This window comes from Acomys minous (genome assembly GCF_964271855.1).
Source record: "Acomys minous genome assembly, chromosome: 1".
NCBI lineage: Eukaryota > Metazoa > Chordata > Mammalia > Rodentia > Muridae > Acomys > Acomys minous.
The window spans coordinates 881,180-897,937 of NC_140483.1; the positions used below are offsets into that span (position 1 = coordinate 881,180).

At 47.9% G+C, this 16,758-nt stretch overlaps 1 protein-coding gene across 1 annotated transcript in view; it reads right to left on the reverse strand.

Moving 5' to 3' along the window:
- Positions 1 to 4,700: 4,700 nt before the first annotated feature.
- The window catches only part of PLXNA2 (plexin A2), a 198,391-nt gene continuing 186,333 nt past the window's right edge, over positions 4,701 to 16,758 (reverse strand). The window contains exons 25-32 of the mRNA XM_084792550.1: positions 16,297 to 16,456; positions 15,823 to 15,926; positions 12,063 to 12,162; positions 10,868 to 11,058; positions 9,453 to 9,622; positions 6,894 to 7,106; positions 6,247 to 6,397; positions 4,701 to 5,184 (exon numbers count right to left, since the gene is read on the reverse strand). Coding sequence (XP_084648676.1) covers positions 5,089 to 5,184; positions 6,247 to 6,397; positions 6,894 to 7,106; positions 9,453 to 9,622; positions 10,868 to 11,058; positions 12,063 to 12,162; positions 15,823 to 15,926; positions 16,297 to 16,456 — 1,185 coding nt within the window. The 3' untranslated portion in view covers positions 4,701 to 5,088. The remainder of the gene's footprint in view (positions 5,185 to 6,246; positions 6,398 to 6,893; positions 7,107 to 9,452; positions 9,623 to 10,867; positions 11,059 to 12,062; positions 12,163 to 15,822; positions 15,927 to 16,296; positions 16,457 to 16,758) is intronic.

The following is a 16,758-nucleotide window of genomic DNA, read 5'->3' on the forward strand; positions in this document are numbered from 1 at the left end:
CACCCCAGCACCTACCTAATCCAAGAGGAAGTGTTCTTTTAGGAAAGGCTGGCCCTAGAGAGGAGCCTATAGCAGCAGCCCAGGCTCCCCAGAGGCAGGCTGTATTCTGAGGTCCTGCCGCTAGGCGGCAGTGTTCACCAGCTGGTATGACTAGAACAGACCGTGTGTGTGTGTGTGTGTGTGTGTGTGTGTGTGTGTGTGTGTGTGTGTGTGTGTGTGGTTAGGATGGACAGACAGACACCAATAAGCTCTGGATCTACCGAGTTTTCTCAGATTCACGCAAAACAACTCAGTTGCTCTTTCTGAATATCTGCTTCTTGTATAGGCCCCGAAGTTATTCTATACCTATGTGGCCAAACAACTTTGCTTATTTGAAGATTGAAGGAGAGTTTTTTCTCTTTTTTTAATCCAGTAATCTTTATTTATATATAACAACAGTACAAATTGTGTCCTTGGCTTGCAAAATAGGAGTTTCATATTTACAATAGATACATGATAATATATTAGATAACAAAACCCCACTTTATTGAACATTTTAAATACTTCATTTTCTTATTATTTCATAACACCTGTAAAAACAACAAAACCAGACAACCAGCATTGTACTTTCTTAAAAATAGATATAATACAGATTCCAGTGTGTCATGGGGAAGGGTCTGTAGGAGGCAGCTTGGCTCAAGGCCCTCATGTGCCTGTGTAAGAGCTTATCTCTTTCTCTCCATGCCTTCAGGAACTTTGGTCCTGTTTGGTGGGGACCACACTTCCTTATGCTTGGATGTAAAAATGGAGACCAAGAATGTCAAAGTGATGACCCTGACTGAGTCTAAAAGAAGCTTCTTACTTCCTTCTCTGGGGTCCTAGTACAGAGGTGGGGAGGACGCAGCTCAGTCTGGGGAGATGGTGTGAGTGGAGAGTGAGTTGTGAGTCTGTGCAAGGCAGGTGAAATCTGTATTTTGTTTATTGTGTTGAGGCCTGTCTGACAGGCACTGGCCTTGATAGTCTCTCAGGGCATCCCCTAGACTAGTGAGAAATTGTCAAGAGAAACTTTACCATTTATTAAAAGCATCACTGGGCCTCAGATGCTAAATATCTCTAGGAAATGAGTAGAAAAGATAGAAGAAAAAGAGATATGGAGTATGAAAATGATGCTACTGTCTTGTCCAAGCACGCTCCTGAGACAAGGCATCAGGGGGACCACACTACCTTCTTCCAGCCCCCCGCCCACCAAAAGATCCACCCCATGCCCTGGGTTCCTGAAGCCGCTTTGCATCTCCTCACCCTCATAGCCTTCTGTGTTTCAGTTCTCTCCTGTCTGTGTTCAAGTTGCAGGGCCCTTAGCCATGGCACAATGTGTTTGGAAAAGGCCTTTCTAGAGTAGCTGCTGGCTTAGTATTACAAGACAGCAGGCATGATTACATAGTTGTGCAGTATCTGAAAACTAGGCAGTGAGGGGTATCCAGCATTCTCTGCTTGTTGTAGCAGACCACTGCTAGTTTTCACACAGCCACCATTGCTTTTATCTCATGCTCACCAAGGTCAGGGGCCTTAACTGCTAACGTTTATCCTCATCTTGGTGGATCTGAAGGAAGGTTAGGAGCTTATGCAGCAAGGCTGTGCTCACTAAACAGATGGTACCAGTAGAAATGAGAGCAGATCTTGCTGCTAGGGGGCCTGTTTCCAGGATGAGGCAAGGTGCCCAGGTGGGTCAGACTTCTTCCTTCATGGCGCCCCATTTTCTAGGTGCCTGGTGCTTTTCTCCGGGGAAGGTAGGCGAGCCATCTGTATTGAGCAGCTTAGAGAAGACCCATCTGCTGGAAAGGCTTCCTTGGCTTTGTTCACCCTATTTTCCAGAACCTCTGAGAACCTGGCACATGAGTGTTACTTATGAACCTTCTCCGAATGAATGAATGCAGTACACAGTTCCCTCCTTTTGTGAGGACCACAGTGTGCTAATGACTTGGATGACTGCTCTCTGTAAAGGGGGATCGGAGGTGGTGTTGAGAGTCAAACCACGGGAAGAGGTAGAACACAGACACAGAAGTGCCTGACCCACATAGAAGGCAGGAGGTGTCGCCAAATCCAGTTGAGGGATGAGTCTCCATATAGTCCTCTTGAATTCTGTCTTGCCAAGCCTTCTACAGTCCTGTTCCTTTCCTAGAGAACTGGCTTTTGTGTAGATCAGTAAAATAAAGCTAGGTAGGGCTGAGAGACACTTCATGCCCCCTCCAACAGCAGATGGCTTCTTCTTGTCGGGAAGGGTAGTAGCTTTAATACTAAAAAATATAACCCAAAACAAACAAAAATCCACAACGGGTAAAATATCCTCAAGTTGGGTAACAGCAGGAAGAGTGACCACTAACCGCCTCTCCATCCCCCGGAGAGCAGAGCCTGTCAGTTACTGTTGAACCAAAGCGAAGAGCTGGTGGATGGACTGGTGGGGAGCTAGGGTGAGAAAAACACTTGCAATCACTCACCCTCCTGGCCTGGCCTGTCTCCCGCTCTATTTTCTTTCTTAATTCTTCTTTAACTGTGCCCTTGGCCACTTCTGTTTTTCATCTCAAGGTGTCCAGCTCCCTTAGACAAGTGGCCTGACCACCTTTCGTGGCTGGTCCTGTTCCCTTCGTCTACACCCTGATCTTCTCTCCCCACCGTTCTCTTCATACTTTCCAGACATCTTCAGTGAAGAAAGCACGCCAGAGGTAGTGAGTGAGTACCATCCGAGCTGCTGGGAGATACCAGGTAGGCACAGCGAGGAAGGTTTGGGTAAGAGGCTATTGGAAGAGATGTCAAGCATTTTATCTTTTTTACTTCTTGATAGAATGGCACTCTGGACTTCAGCCTGAGCAGTAGCAGCTTGCTCAGAAGGCCTGTAACAGAGGTGGAAAATAGGGTGCGCTGGAGTTTGTTCTGGGTAGTGGCAGACCTCTGTCCATATTCTTGTTTTGACTACATAACTTCTTTCATTTTCATAAATTACAGGCTCTAAGATGATAAGCTTTGGGTGCTGTGAGGAGCAAACACTTTGGCTTGGTGTGGAAGGCCAGTCACTAGTAATTTTTTTCCAGGCTATTAATTCGGCCCCCCAAAAACAACTTTTGACATGAGTAGATTATGAGAAGAGAAGCAGCCTTGTCATGGCTGGTTGTGAATCATAGAATCAGCAAGTTTCCTGAGTGTTTTGCTGAATGCAATGCTTTTCTCTTTCCACTTGTCAGTTGCATTCAGGCAAGAAACAAGCTGAACAACCCAGACGGCATCTGCTGTGTGAGAGACAGCCATCTGAAGACATGCACGCGGAATGGGAGCCACCTTCTTGACCTCTCTTCACTGCCCTGTGCTGGGAGCCACATGTGGGCAGCAGAGTCCCAGAAACTGGAGTCAGCTGGAGGTATAACCTGAGGCCTGAGTTAACTGTGAAGGGAATAGCCCAGTCCAGTCTCTCTTGGGATAGTTGGCCTAACTTCCCAGCCCCACAGCCTGGCATTCCTGACCCTTTGGAAAGTAGAAAGCAAGAAGGGGAGGTCTCGTCAGCATTCCTGCGCCAACCCCTTGCCTTCCTCTTGTCCTTCTGAGACAGATGCTAATTGCAAAACCATTAGGAGTTGGCTGGGAGGGAGGAGGACCAAATTCCCTGAGGGCTTACCAGCTGAATCTCTTGTCCTGCTAAGCACAGATCTTGCTTCTGGGCCCAAGGATTGAGCCTTGGCCTCTGCTTGGAAGGTATACTCAGGGAAGCTGGCCGTCTATGGCATTAGGTATCAGGAGACAGAAGGAAGGGCAGGTGCCTTCTCAGGAAGTAACCCACTTTCACATCTAGGGTTCCATGGCAGAGAGAGAGAGGACAGAGATGATGGGGGACCACAGTCATTTCTACTGAGGCACATGCAGTGTGCCCAGATGGCAGGAGCTTCTGTGAGTGAAAGTTGGCCTCCCCTCTCCAGGCACAAGAGAAAAGAAAGGATAATAATAAATACTGCTGCTTCTTAAACCTACACTCTTCAAGTATTGCTTACTGTAAACAGTGTTTGAGTTATTCTCTTTTTAATTGCCATAAACTGGTAGATGGTTGAATGGAATCCAAAGTCAAACACCCATGTTCCCCATTCAACCAAGACCTAGGGGGCCTACATGGCCCCTGGGTGCCTGGCTTATGACAGAGGCTGGCATGGGATCTGCTCAGAGTCCTTAGGGAGGAGGTGGCTGGTCTGGAAGAGGTGAGCCTCTCCCATTTCTGATATCAACTCTAAGGAAACCAAAAGGAAAAGTACCAAAGACCAACTCCTCATTTGTTGAGGTTAGGGATTAAATAAAACAAACCAATGGTGTTCCCACAGGTCCGTGCCAGCTGCATTCCTCATCTTAGGAGATGAGGATACACAAGGGCAAAGCATGGAAAGCAGGGTGGATCCCATCAGCTTTCACAATTCCCATAGAGGTCTACAGTTCTCAGGCTCTTCTGGCTGCGGTGGGATCCAGGCCTTCCTGGATTGTTTGCCAAATGCTTAGTACAGACTTCTTCTATCCTTCCTCCCTCTCTTCCTTTCAGTTCAAGGGAGAGGAGAACATTTCCATACTGGTTTTACTCAGCATCAATCAGGATTTTCTGACATTGAGAAAACGACGTTACAGAAGGAATGAGAAATATTACTGAGAAGGGAACAGAAATCAGGTTAAACAGAAGTCGGACTGGATGGACAGGACGGCTTTATGTTTTGTTTTATTTTTGTTTTTTCCCTTTTTCTTAAAAAAATTAAATAAAGTTCTCATTATTTCCCAATATACATCAAATGAGTTTTCATGCAAAGCAGCAGTCACAGAGGCAGAACCATCTGGCTCGGGCCTCTCAGGTTAAAGGGCCACCTCCTTGCCCGTGGTGTCCTGAGCTCACACTGTAATGGGTGGTATTTACTGTCCTTGTGGAAGGAACTGGCTGTGACGGAACATGGCTGGCACGGAGAGAGGAGCCTTTCCCTCTCCCTTCAGTGAGGTTGTAGAGGACAGCCAGCTCTGGGGCCTGGTGCCCTGCACTCGTCCCGTCCTTCCTTTTGAGACGCCAGTGTTATAGTTTGTATGTCTCACGTCCTCCTTTCAGCTCTCGATGGACATGGCGTTGATGAGATGTTCCACCTTGTAGGCCAGTCGTTGCCGCCGGGCCTGCTCATCCTGCTCTAGGGCCCCGATGAGCTGAGGGGCAAAACAAAGGCAGGTGACTCAAGACCCTGCTTCAAACGCACTAACTTTCTGGAACCATCAAGCCAGCGCATCTGTCCCTCTACCCTCCACTCTGCCTTTAGGAATAGAAAGTCAAACATCTGGCATGATTAAATGAATAATCTGTACACAGTCGTGCTTTACTTAGCCATGAGAATACTTTCAGAGAGAGAGAAGAGTCCTCACATGATTTTCATCATCAGTTAAACAGCCTAGAGCACTCACGCATAGGAGACTGAACCAAGTACAAGGGAACACATGCGATGCACGGCTCTGTTTTGTAAGTAGGAGTATGCTCCAAACAGCAATACAAGTATAGCATAGTAAACACAGTTCACACGCTAGTTACACAGTTACTTACTAATAAGAGCACAGACTGTCCTTAGTCTTGTAAGCCGCATAACCAGCAGCTTACATGGCTGCTCATTTATACAGAATGGCCATAGGATCATGGGCACTGTGAGGTTCCCATGGCTCTGAGGTCACACAGGAAGTGTTCAGCTCCATTTACTCTAGTGGGGACCACTGACATGTGGGTGGCCTGCCACAAAATCATTGTGCAGAGCACACATCTACAGACACGAGCAGGAATATATGCATGCACCTAGAGCTCTCATGTGCTTAAAGCACACGTAAGAGCTACTTCTGTGTGGGCTACTATTATTTTGTTACTTCTTCCTTTAGGTTCAGTGCTAATGTGTGGCCTGTCACCTTCCTGCTTAACCTCTCTTCAGGTCAAAACTCCACCAATCAATCTGAAATCTAACTGACAGGATCTGCCCAAGTGTAAACTGATAATTCTATTCATTGCTTAAGAAAGAATAAAATTAGTCACGCAATACTTGAGTAAGAGAAGATAATGTACAGAGAGTTCAGTGAAGCCGGGGAGATTTTGCTGTTTTCTAAAGAAAAGGTGATTGGGGGCTCAATGACTTTGACTGGGATTTGGGGCTCAATGACTTTGACTGGGACTGTGAGTTTTAAAAGTGACTGCTACTGTTATCGTTTCAGGCCTGGATCAAGACCCTGCCTTACCTCCTCGCTGTACTTGCTGACGTAGGAGTAGATCTCGTTGAGGGCGCTCAGCATATTGAACTCCGTGGCATGCAGGCGGGACTGCTCCGCGAGGTAGGCGTTCATGTCCTGGTCGCTAATGGCTGGGAGTCTGGCAATGTCTGCATAGTATCTGCCATGGACAGGACAAGTCTGTGATGGAGCTTCAGCAAACACCACCAACACCCAGCCTGGCCCAGGTCCCTCTCTTCTCTCCTGTGGCCTCTGCTTCAAGCTGGGCCATGAGTCTAACGTGCACTCCAAGTTTCTACAGGACACTCCGGACAGCTAAGACTCTGGCAAGACTTCTTGTGTGCACATCTGAGCTCTTCTACCTGCCAGCTGGTGACCTTGGGCAAGTGACATAGCTTTCCTATGGCTCCATTCCCTCGTTACAGGGATAATCATAGCAGCTATAAATGTCCAAACACTGGACATTTCTGTGAAACAGCACATACAAAAATTCTTATCACAGTAATGTTCACATGCTCTGTAAATGTTAATTAGGGTTACAATCATCAGACTTCCCAGGGTCCAAAGCGCCCTTCCTTCCCACAACACAGGGGGCACGAGGTCCTGGTCTTCAGTGGTCACCGGTGTCCACAGTGTGTCTTGAGGGAACCACTAACCTTTCCACCCAGTTCTTGTAACTGGGGATGTCCTTGGCATAGAGCAACTTATTGGAAGGCGAGTCCTTGCCCAGTCGGTGCTCCGATGTGGAGCAGGAGTCCATGAAGGTCTGGGCCACCACCGAGAGGCAGGCGTCTGTGATGCTGCCCTTGTGGATGTCAAACACAAACTGAGGGTTCTTGATGACATTCACCCAGAAGCGAAGGGGGAGGCTGGAGGAAAAGGCAGAGTACCCTGAAGAATGCATTTTTGGCATTGCCCTTACTAATACTCTTCCCTCACTGCTCAATGGTAGAGCAGTTGCTCCATCCTAAAAGAGAAGGGATGAACTGAGAAGCTGGTCTGTCAGGGGCTGGCTGCCTCAGCCTATGCTGTTCCTGAATGCAGGAGAAAACAGGGGTTTTGGTCTGGGCATACCAGGGCATTTGCTCTGCTCTCTACAGCTGAGGGAGGGAGGGGTGGGTACATCTGGGCTTTGCCCCTTCTTGACAGGCTTTCCCAAAGGCTTCAATGCTCTAGGTGAAGGCTGACCAACAGAGAACAGCACAGTTTCCTCAGGGCGTCAGACAAAGCCATCAAGCTCCGAGAGTCCTTCCCTGTGTAAGAAGGCAGACAGTCCCTAGCCTTGCCTGGGGGTCGGGGACACTACCCCTGCCTGCCACTGAGCCACTTTCCAGGTCTGGGCCAAAGGACAGGCTCCTCATGGGGGAATTTAATTCAGGGGTCCCCTCCAGGGGATAGAGGGAAGGGAGGGATTTGTTGGCGGCATTCCAGAAGAGACTGGCTCACTGTGGCTCTGAGCCAACAGCAGTTAGGAGACTGCTTCTGAGACTCTGAAATCTCAAGGCAGAGAGGAACAAACAGGCTTCACTGTTCTTGAGGCCGTGAGGCAGTAAGCCCATTGCCTGCCTTCAAAACCAGAACAGCTTCTGTAGCTACTGTTTAGCATCGTTCTGCAGTTTGTCTTCCCCAGCTGTCCTCTAGCTTTTATTCTTCAGATGCCTGTGTGGCATGAACTCTGCCTTCTGGCCTAAGATAGTGCCTTTAGCCCTTGCTATTCTTTCCTCTGCATTCTGCTGACTTAACCAACTCCCAATTTCCCAAGTGTCTTTATAAGGATAGATGTAAATAAATGTCAGTGTTGGCCCCACCCCCCAAGCCTTCTGTTGTCAATTTTGCTTGCCCTCCAACCTGTAACCCTTTCTTGAAACCTAGGAGGAGCCGCCTCAGGCTCCTTTGGCGTAGCTCTTCTGCCCTGTTCTCCTGTGTCTAGGCTCTCTTCCTTGGATCTTTGTTATGTGTGGTGTGAGCCACATGACCCAGCTTTATCACACTATCACACTGAGGGAGGAGGGTGCATTGCTGTTGCTTGAGACCAGTCAGAAGCCACAGAGAAGGGAATAACCTTGAACTTTCTCCAGATTTTCCACAAACTGCTAGTCCCAGTTCTGGGCTGGGCACCCTGCAAAGCTGAGGAGACGGCCATGGCTCTGCTTTGGTAGAGCTTACTGAATGTTCTTCTCCTATTGCCACTGTAACATGTCACTCCCCTGTGTCCAGAAGCTGCAGATGAGGAGGACCCAGGGCCGCAACATGGAGAGAATGAAGGTCTAGTCCAAGGACCTGCTGGCTCGTTCAAAGTGTTTTGTGGTTGCTAGGACTTTTGATTTCCAAATGACAGCCTGAGCCCATCTGCGTAGGCTCTGTTTTCTGGGGATTGCTGACTCCAGGCAGCTGTGTGGGCTTCCTGCCCAATCCAAATGTTTTCCCCCTTTGTGCTCAGTCCTGGAGGAAGTCTTTTTGACTCTGGCTCTCGGCTAAGCCCTATCTGGTCCATAAGCTAGTCCTTAGCATGGTCTGTGGTCTAGGCTCAGAACTAGGAAGGGAAAAGGTCTTTACTGTGGACTGTCAGCAGCTGCCCCTCCCACCACTACTCTGCATGTGGAAGTGAGGTGAACAAAAATCATGCCTTCAGGATATTCTTTCTGTTGCTTCCTGAAAGCTATGCTGCTTGGATAATCAAGTCTGCTTGGAAATCCTCATACCAGTGGGTTTGTCAAGTCTAAAAAGCTACCAACCTCATCCCCAGCACCGGCCATCTTTGCCAAGGGTCCCAGCTCAGAAGTGTATCACTCAGAAGGCTCAGTTGTGTTGGACTGCAAATCTACATTGCAGGTTTCACACAGAAGTTTGTATGTATTCCCTAGCATTTACTCCTGGTAACTACGGAACCCTACATCAGGGAGAGTGGGCTCTCCCGGAAGATTCACAAAAGTTAAGGCAGAAGATCAAAAGCATATGCAAAGCTCAGGCCAGACTAGGCCCACCTGGAGCAGCCAGCCTTGGGGATGATGTTGACTCTGTGTGTGTGTGTGTGTGTGTGTGTGTGTGTGTGTGTGTGTGCGCGCGCGCGCGCGCACGCTGTGTTGCAGGAGCCTCATTTCACCCAGCCCCAGCTGAGACTCAGTTACCTCCCATCTCTAGCCTCTGCTGGTCCCCAAGCCCCCAAATGCTGGGCCTCCCCAGGTGACACGCCCACTGAGCTCCCCTGGGATTACCAGTTGCTTTTCCAGGTGTGCCGCACATCTGTGTCGTGGATACTGTGTCTGTCTGCCTGCTCATCCAGGAAATCAAACATGTACTTGATGGCTAGGGGAAGAGCACTACCCCGATGCACAGTGCTGAACAAGGTCTCAAACAAGTCATCCACAAATTTCTGCAGGGTTCCCTGTGGGAGCAAGCGGGGGGCGGACAGTGAAATGGTGGGTGGGTGCCAGAGGGCAGCAGAAGGCATACCAGGTGGTGCCATGGCACCCATCTTACCTTGGAAATTTGTATGGAGTGCAAGAATGTGCAGCTAGAGGGGCAGGTAGACACTAGATGGGATGCTGAGGAGTTGGGAGGGATTGAGCAGTCAGGGAATCTCCTCTCTCTGACCTGTGGCAGCATGCCCTGAAGGCATGGGCACAGGGCACTGGATGGGAAGATAGGAAGTGAACTTCCTAGAACAGATGAGAGGGCTCAGGCTGGTGGCAGTGTCTACAGAGGGTGCTCAGGGGGTCTGGCCCTGATAGGGCTTAGAGCCTAGGGGTGGTGTTAGCATATAGACAGCTGCCTCTAGGTTGCTTAGCCTGCCACTGCAAGGTGTGTGCCGGACTATAATGGGGACAATGTACCACCTTGTCTCTTTTTCTTACCTTCTCTTACTCCCTTACTTTCTCTCTCCCTTCCTTGCACTTTTTCTGTCTCTCTGTGCCCCTGGGGACTCCTCCCTCTTTCCTTCTCCCCCCACACTTCTACAACAAATCTATTTTCTATCTGGTCTCTGTCTCTCTCTCTCTCTCTCTCATATACATATATATATATATTTTAATGATAAGAGAGGGTCTGACAGGAAGGATGAACAGCTTTCAGGTGTTAGTATGAGGAGCATAGACTTCAGGTCTAGCTTCAAGCCCTGATCCATGCGCTTCATGGATTCTGGAGGCGGTGACCAGCCTGGACCTGGGTCCCAATTAACAGGCTCAAGACACCCTTTGGGGAGTGGTAGAGCCCTGAGTTTCTCTGGTGTTTCTCGCTGGCCTCTTATTGATATGCTGGGTATATTTAACAAAGCGAAAATGTAGATATGAGTCTGACAGACTTGTTCTGAGCCATCCAGGGAGAAAGTCTTAGAGCTTTAAGTGTTCCTGCAGCATTGCAGTGGGATCAGCAGGAAAACCATCAGACCAGCCTGATCTCTAAGGTGTATCATCCCTGAAGGATTGGTTTGTTCTCTCCAGGGAAAGCCAGAGGGTGCTGCCTTCATCTCCTCTTCACCTGAGATACAGCAATAAGATAGTCTTTCCTTAGATTGCTGGTCCAGCTAGGTCTTTCTGTTTTCTCCCCCACTTGACTAGAAAGCAAGTTTAAAGGGGTGGGTGTTTGTGCCAAAGTGAAGGGAACAGCTTGGCCTGAGTAGTGCAAGGGTTACCTTTGTGGCTAGGAGGCGGGTCAAGTAGATCTCAGACACCATTTTGCTGCCCCGGTCACCCTCTTTCTGGTCGCCATGGTCATGGTTCTTCACGAGGTGCCACACCTTGACACCGCTCTCCAGGTCTGGAGTGATCATGGGGACCCGGGACCGGAGGCTATCTGGGCTGCCTGTGTATCTGAAGGAAGAGTCTGGAAAAGGGTGGGGGTGACCAGTGTGAGGCAGGCCAGTCTCCTGCTGAAAGCATCCTTCAGGAATCCGACCCACCTGCTCCATCTATTCAGCATAAACCCGCATCACCTTGAAAGGACTCTGTGACTACATATTTGGCAGATAGTTTTAGAGATCCTTAGTTGGAAAGAAGAGCCTACACTTTCTGGGGGAAAAAGTTGGAAATTTCAAGAGCTCAGACACACATGAGAACTTAAAGTCCTCTCTCTTATGCTATTTCCAGCAATGAACACAGCTGGATGTGTACACGAGCACTCTAGATAGTGCTGGATGGCAGCAGGGCACACGTTTAATCCCAGCACTCAGGACACAGAAGCAGGCAGATCTCTGTGAGTTAGAGGACAGCTTAGTTTACAGAGCTAGTTCTAGGACAGCCAAGGCTGCACAAAGAAACCCTATTTTGGAAAAAAAAAAAAAAGAAAAAGAAAAAAAAGAAAAGAAAAGTCTAGATAGTATGGGCTACAGTTGTAATGTCCTTCTCTGGCGTTAACAGGAACTTATTTGGGGTATTAGAATACATTTTCTTAACCCTTTTTGGAGCTACTGTCTTTGGTCCTGTAGCTTCTTTCAGCTGGGCAGTCTAGTGCCTTTGAGTGTACATGTGAATGAAGTACAGTGATCAGAGGCTGGGAATGCAAATGAAAGAATCATGAATTTTGTGTCCCAAACTAAGACACTTTTGACAAAAGAGGCTACGGTTGCTGATTCAGCCAGGACCATGGTTATAAAGTGCAATAGAGGAACCTCCAAGCAGGGTGTCCCCCTCTACTCGGCTGCTCTAACCCCTTCACCTGCCTTCTCCTCTCAAATGAACCATGTAGCCCTTAAGACTTCTCAGGAAGAAGACAAATAAGCCTGTTCCTTTATATGAAGGTGTGGCGGCAGCAGGGGCTTCCGGCTAAGGGTAGGAACAGGTGGTCCCTGAGGACGACAGCAGCCTAGACCTTGTGTTCTGCCTGCTTACCGTATCTGCTAATGGATGTCCTGGAGATGCTGGCAGAGGCGGGAATGTTGTAGGAGGAGGTCTGCTTGGGGACCAGAGCCACCACCGACCTGTCTGACACCTAAGAAGGACACAAAGAACAGCATAGGAGGTTCAGGTGCCTTGAGAAGCTAAGTACTTCTAGGGTCTGTGAGGCCAGCAGAACTTAAGAGATAGTACAGACAACTATTATTTCATGTCATGTGTCTGGATCACCTGACATTAGCCAGTCTTAATAAGCATTTGAGTTGACACACACACACACACACACACACACACACAGAGACAGACAGAGAGAGACCCAGGATTTCAGGTAGTATAAACGAAAGAATATAAATGATGTCATTAATAAGTCTTATATTGATTATACATTTGGACTAATTCTATTAAGCTGAGTTAAATAGAGTGTATTGTTAACAGTATTTTAACAGACTGTTTCAGCATTTTTAATGGGACTAGGGAAAAATTTAGAATGACACTTTATGTCTATTGGGCAGAAGAGTAAGACTCATCCTCCCATCAATCTCGTGTTCTGGGTGACTATTTCCATTTTTCAGATGAAAGAATAAAAGCACGGGTGGGCCAAGTCACTACTTCAAGGGCTCATCACTACTATACTGAAGAGCTGATATCTGCCTCAGACCTGCACATCACAAGAGCACACATTCTCCTCATTGTATTTCCTAATTTGGGATTTTATTACAAGCCACATTGGTGTGAGCCCCATCTTTTCCTCTGGCTCCACTTTCTTGCTGGCCTGTATTGTAATATGCGTTGGCCACCTTGAATAGGTTCATCAAAAGGGCACCTGCCCTTGGGGAGCTGGAGAAAGATGGCACAATGCCTTGTCCTCTGAGAAGATGCCAGGCCTCGCACCCAGCAGCTGGGGGAGGGCTGATGAATGGAGAGCCAGAGAGAAGGCATTTGGGGCCATCTTGATTTAAGATTGCCCTCCATCTAATAAAAACGGAGAATCCCCAGAATCGTGGTGATCCAATTAAACCCCTAACGCAGAGGGAATAAAACAGCTATAATAATGTTATGGGCCATAAAACATTCCTATTAAACCATTTTTTATTTTAACAATTTTTATGAACTTTCTAAGTTTGATTTATAGCTGCACCAGACATAAAACCATCTTTCTGGGTCTTAAATTGTCAGTTCTTCTCTCCCACCAAAAAAGAATTAAATGTTGAGAAGTCAAACTATAAATGAACATTAGTGCTAACGAGATTCCTGATAGCCAGCTTTAGTGGTGGTGTTTAATTTTACCCTCCCAATAAATCTACAGAAGCCCAGGCAGTTTTTTACCCATCTCTTTGTTAATTAAGATGATTTTCTCTTCTGCAGGGGCTCCAAAAACCTTTGACTCCAGGGAAGGTAGCAAGAGGTCAGAGCAGGTTCTGAGCCCTGTGCAGCCACCACTGTTACCCGGAGGTACCAGTGTTCTGTCACTTCCTGACGGGAGAAGCTCTGAATTTGCCAGTTATGTGTACCACCAGTACTTAGTCTATGATTGAGGGAGGCTTTAGTCCTGTCTCTCAATAATTCCTGTCACCCACAACCCAGAAATGTTACTCCAAAAGCCTGGCAAGGCCGGAAGTTTATATTCCCAGTAAAGACAGATAACGTTATTTGTGGTTTGTTGCCATCTTTAGAGAAATTCACAAGGTGACTAGTATGACCAATTCCAAGGCTAGTTACTAAAGATGCCTCCCCCCGGCCCCCGCATGCGTGCGTGTGTCTTGTCTGTGTCTCCCTCTACTCTGTCTCTCCTCCATACCATTCCTGTTTTTCCCTCTCTCTTTCAGCCAACAGGTGATATAAAATCATGCTCAAAATGCCTGGTTGCATCTGACCTCAGTTCTGCCACTACTTAGCAAGCTTAGCCTGTCTGGGCCTTGGTTGTCTCGTCTGCCACTAGGTTTAATAATCATGTCTGATAATGACTGTCGTGATGACTATTAAAGAAATTAAGACACATGAAAGGCTGAGTGAAGTGCCAGGTACCCAGTGGGCACTCAGCATGTGTTGGTAGTCATGCTGCCATTTTGAATAACAATACCATCTTCATCATCTCTCAAAGGAAGGAAGACTCCCCGCTGTCCCTGTCACTCATAACCAGAGTGTGGGAAGTGCCTTGTGCTCAGTAAGGCTCAGCAAGTATCTGAGGAATGAATGAATAGATGAACAATAAATGACAGGAGGGAATTGGAAGTGCTTTGTAAAAGGAGAATGGTAAGAAATGGGTGTCCTATTCTTATTGGAAGTCACAGGTTGTGTAACCCAGAGACAAGCTTTAGGCTGTAAGAGATGGATGGAAGCAAAGGTCCCAAGCTTTGCCTTTCAGTAACAAGATTTAGTCTCTTTTGAGCTTTCTCATTCACTTCTAATTGGCTCACTGCAATTGTTCTGGGTGTATTCACCATGTGAGTGTGTGTGAGTGTGTGTGTGTGTGTGTGTGTGTGTGTGAGAGAGAGAGAGAGAGAGAGAGTGTGTGTGTGTGTGTGTGTGTGTGTGTGTGTGTGTGTGTGTGTGTGTGTTTACATGTATGGAATTAACACAGGTGATTTGGTTATTCCTGATTGTATCAAGTGCAAATCTTGAGTTTGTGCATTTGTTTCTAATTCTTCTAACTCCCTTCGTGACCTCCACTGCCATAGGTACTGGCTCCAGTGCACAGATGAATAGCTCAAGATTGGGAGAAATTACAGAATCCCACTACCAGAGTGAGTGCTGGGCTAGAACACACTTGCCTACACACCTTCCCTTACTTGTGACTGAGTCCCAGGTGCAGCATGAGGAAGTACAGAGAGAAGTACCCCCAGCTTTGTGTGTGTGTGTGTGTGTGTGTGTGTGTGTGTGTGTGTGTGTGTGTGTTCATTCACGTGCACAAGTGCTTTGAGACACTTGGCGAGCTTTGGGGCCTCCCAGTGGTTGGTTACTGGTATCTCAGCCTAGCCTGTCAGCCTTTCTTTGTAAGCCAGACACATAGGAGGATTTTATTAATCAAACAGTCCCATGGGTCTTATAGCCTAAGGCACTTCCTCTTGTTGGCTTAATTTTCCCCAGTGTCTCTCATTTCCAGTTCCCTTTTTAGTCCTTTTCCTGAATCCCAATCTGTCCACCTGTGCTTAATCTTACAGAGACTTCCAAGCTGTGAGTAGTTCCACGGGACGGACGCAGGTGGGTGGACGCTTACATTCTTCTGCTGGAATTTTTATGACTGTCCATTCCATGTGACTGCTGGTATTACAAACATGTTCCTTGTCACCTTCTATGCTGAATCTAGTCTACACGCCTTCTGGGGCACTCCATGCAGGTAGAAAATAAGAGCACTCAAGTAATTTTTCCAGCTATTGTGGATCTTTAAGGGCTAAAGACAAGTCTGTGCCCTATTCTGCTATAAGTCAGAGAGCTAATGACATCAGCAAGAAGCCAGAGAAATGAGCACAAGGCGCCTTTCTGAGCTGCCAAGGGGTAGGATTTTGCAGTATGTTGTCCCTTCTGCTGCTATAAAGATGCACAGGAGAGAAATGCCAAGGCAGTTAGATCTATTCTGAGGACCCATATAAATTCCCTCAAGTTAATCTAATGGGCATTCAAAGCTGAGCATCACTGTTCCAGACCTAGGAAGAAGAAAAAAAAACGGAGAGGAAAGTACCTTCTTGGCTTTTGAGGACTTCTAACAGACAAAAGGGGACACCCTTGGGAGTGAAGGCCACAGGGGGGGCTGCCTCACCTGGTAATGCATCAGGGTGTTAAGCCGCTTCCAGTCGCCTTCTATCTTGGTGGTGATGTCTTCGTCCTGCAGCACCACTCTGGCAATCCGGCCTTGGCGCCACTCTGGGTAGAAAGGACAGTACAGGCAGCAGTGAGAGGGCCAGGGGCAACCAAGGTCACTCAGCTTGTGTGTCCTCTAGACGGCTAGTGACCTTGTCTGCATTTGCTGATGTCAGTGGCAGAGCTTTGGCACATGTAAAGGGCAGGGGTGAGGGGAGGGGGGGCAAGGCAGATGTGGAAGAGACTCACATCTGAGTGACAAAGCCTAGGGGATAGGGGCTTCACCTGGCCAGGATCTAGTTATGCTCCTGTAGGGGCTGAAGTACAAGGCAGAACTTGACATCCCTTTTTTCTAGCTATCTCATGGCCGGAGAGCTCTCTGGGAAACCATGCCCCCCTCTTGCCCTCCTAAGTCCAGCGCCAGGCTTCCTACCCAGGTCCATGTCCACAGCCCGGGGCCGCTGGGAGTAGGGCACGTTCTTGTACACCGCATCGAGGATCTTCTCCTTGACTTGGGTGATGGTGTCACAGTTTAGCACCTTCACTGGGATCTCTGGGCTGTTCTCATTGTCAGGGTTGACGCAGTTCAGGATCTGTAAGTAGGGGATCAAGGGTAAGCTGGACACACTTGGGAAGGTAGTACAGGAAGAAGCTGAGGCCTCAGGAGCTTCTTCCAAAGTCTGCTCTGCTTATGAGAAGAATGAGCTTCTCTATCGCGAGACTTGGCTTCTTCCTCTTCCTGTCACCTACTGTGAGAACTGAAGCCAAGATGTTAATCCCTTTTCAAGAAAAAAAGGAATCTACTTCCTAGATGGGTTGGGGGGAAGGCCATCTTGGTGTGAGGCACTTCACAGGATTCAAGATGGATCCATGGGTGTCAAGTGCGGGCCTCACA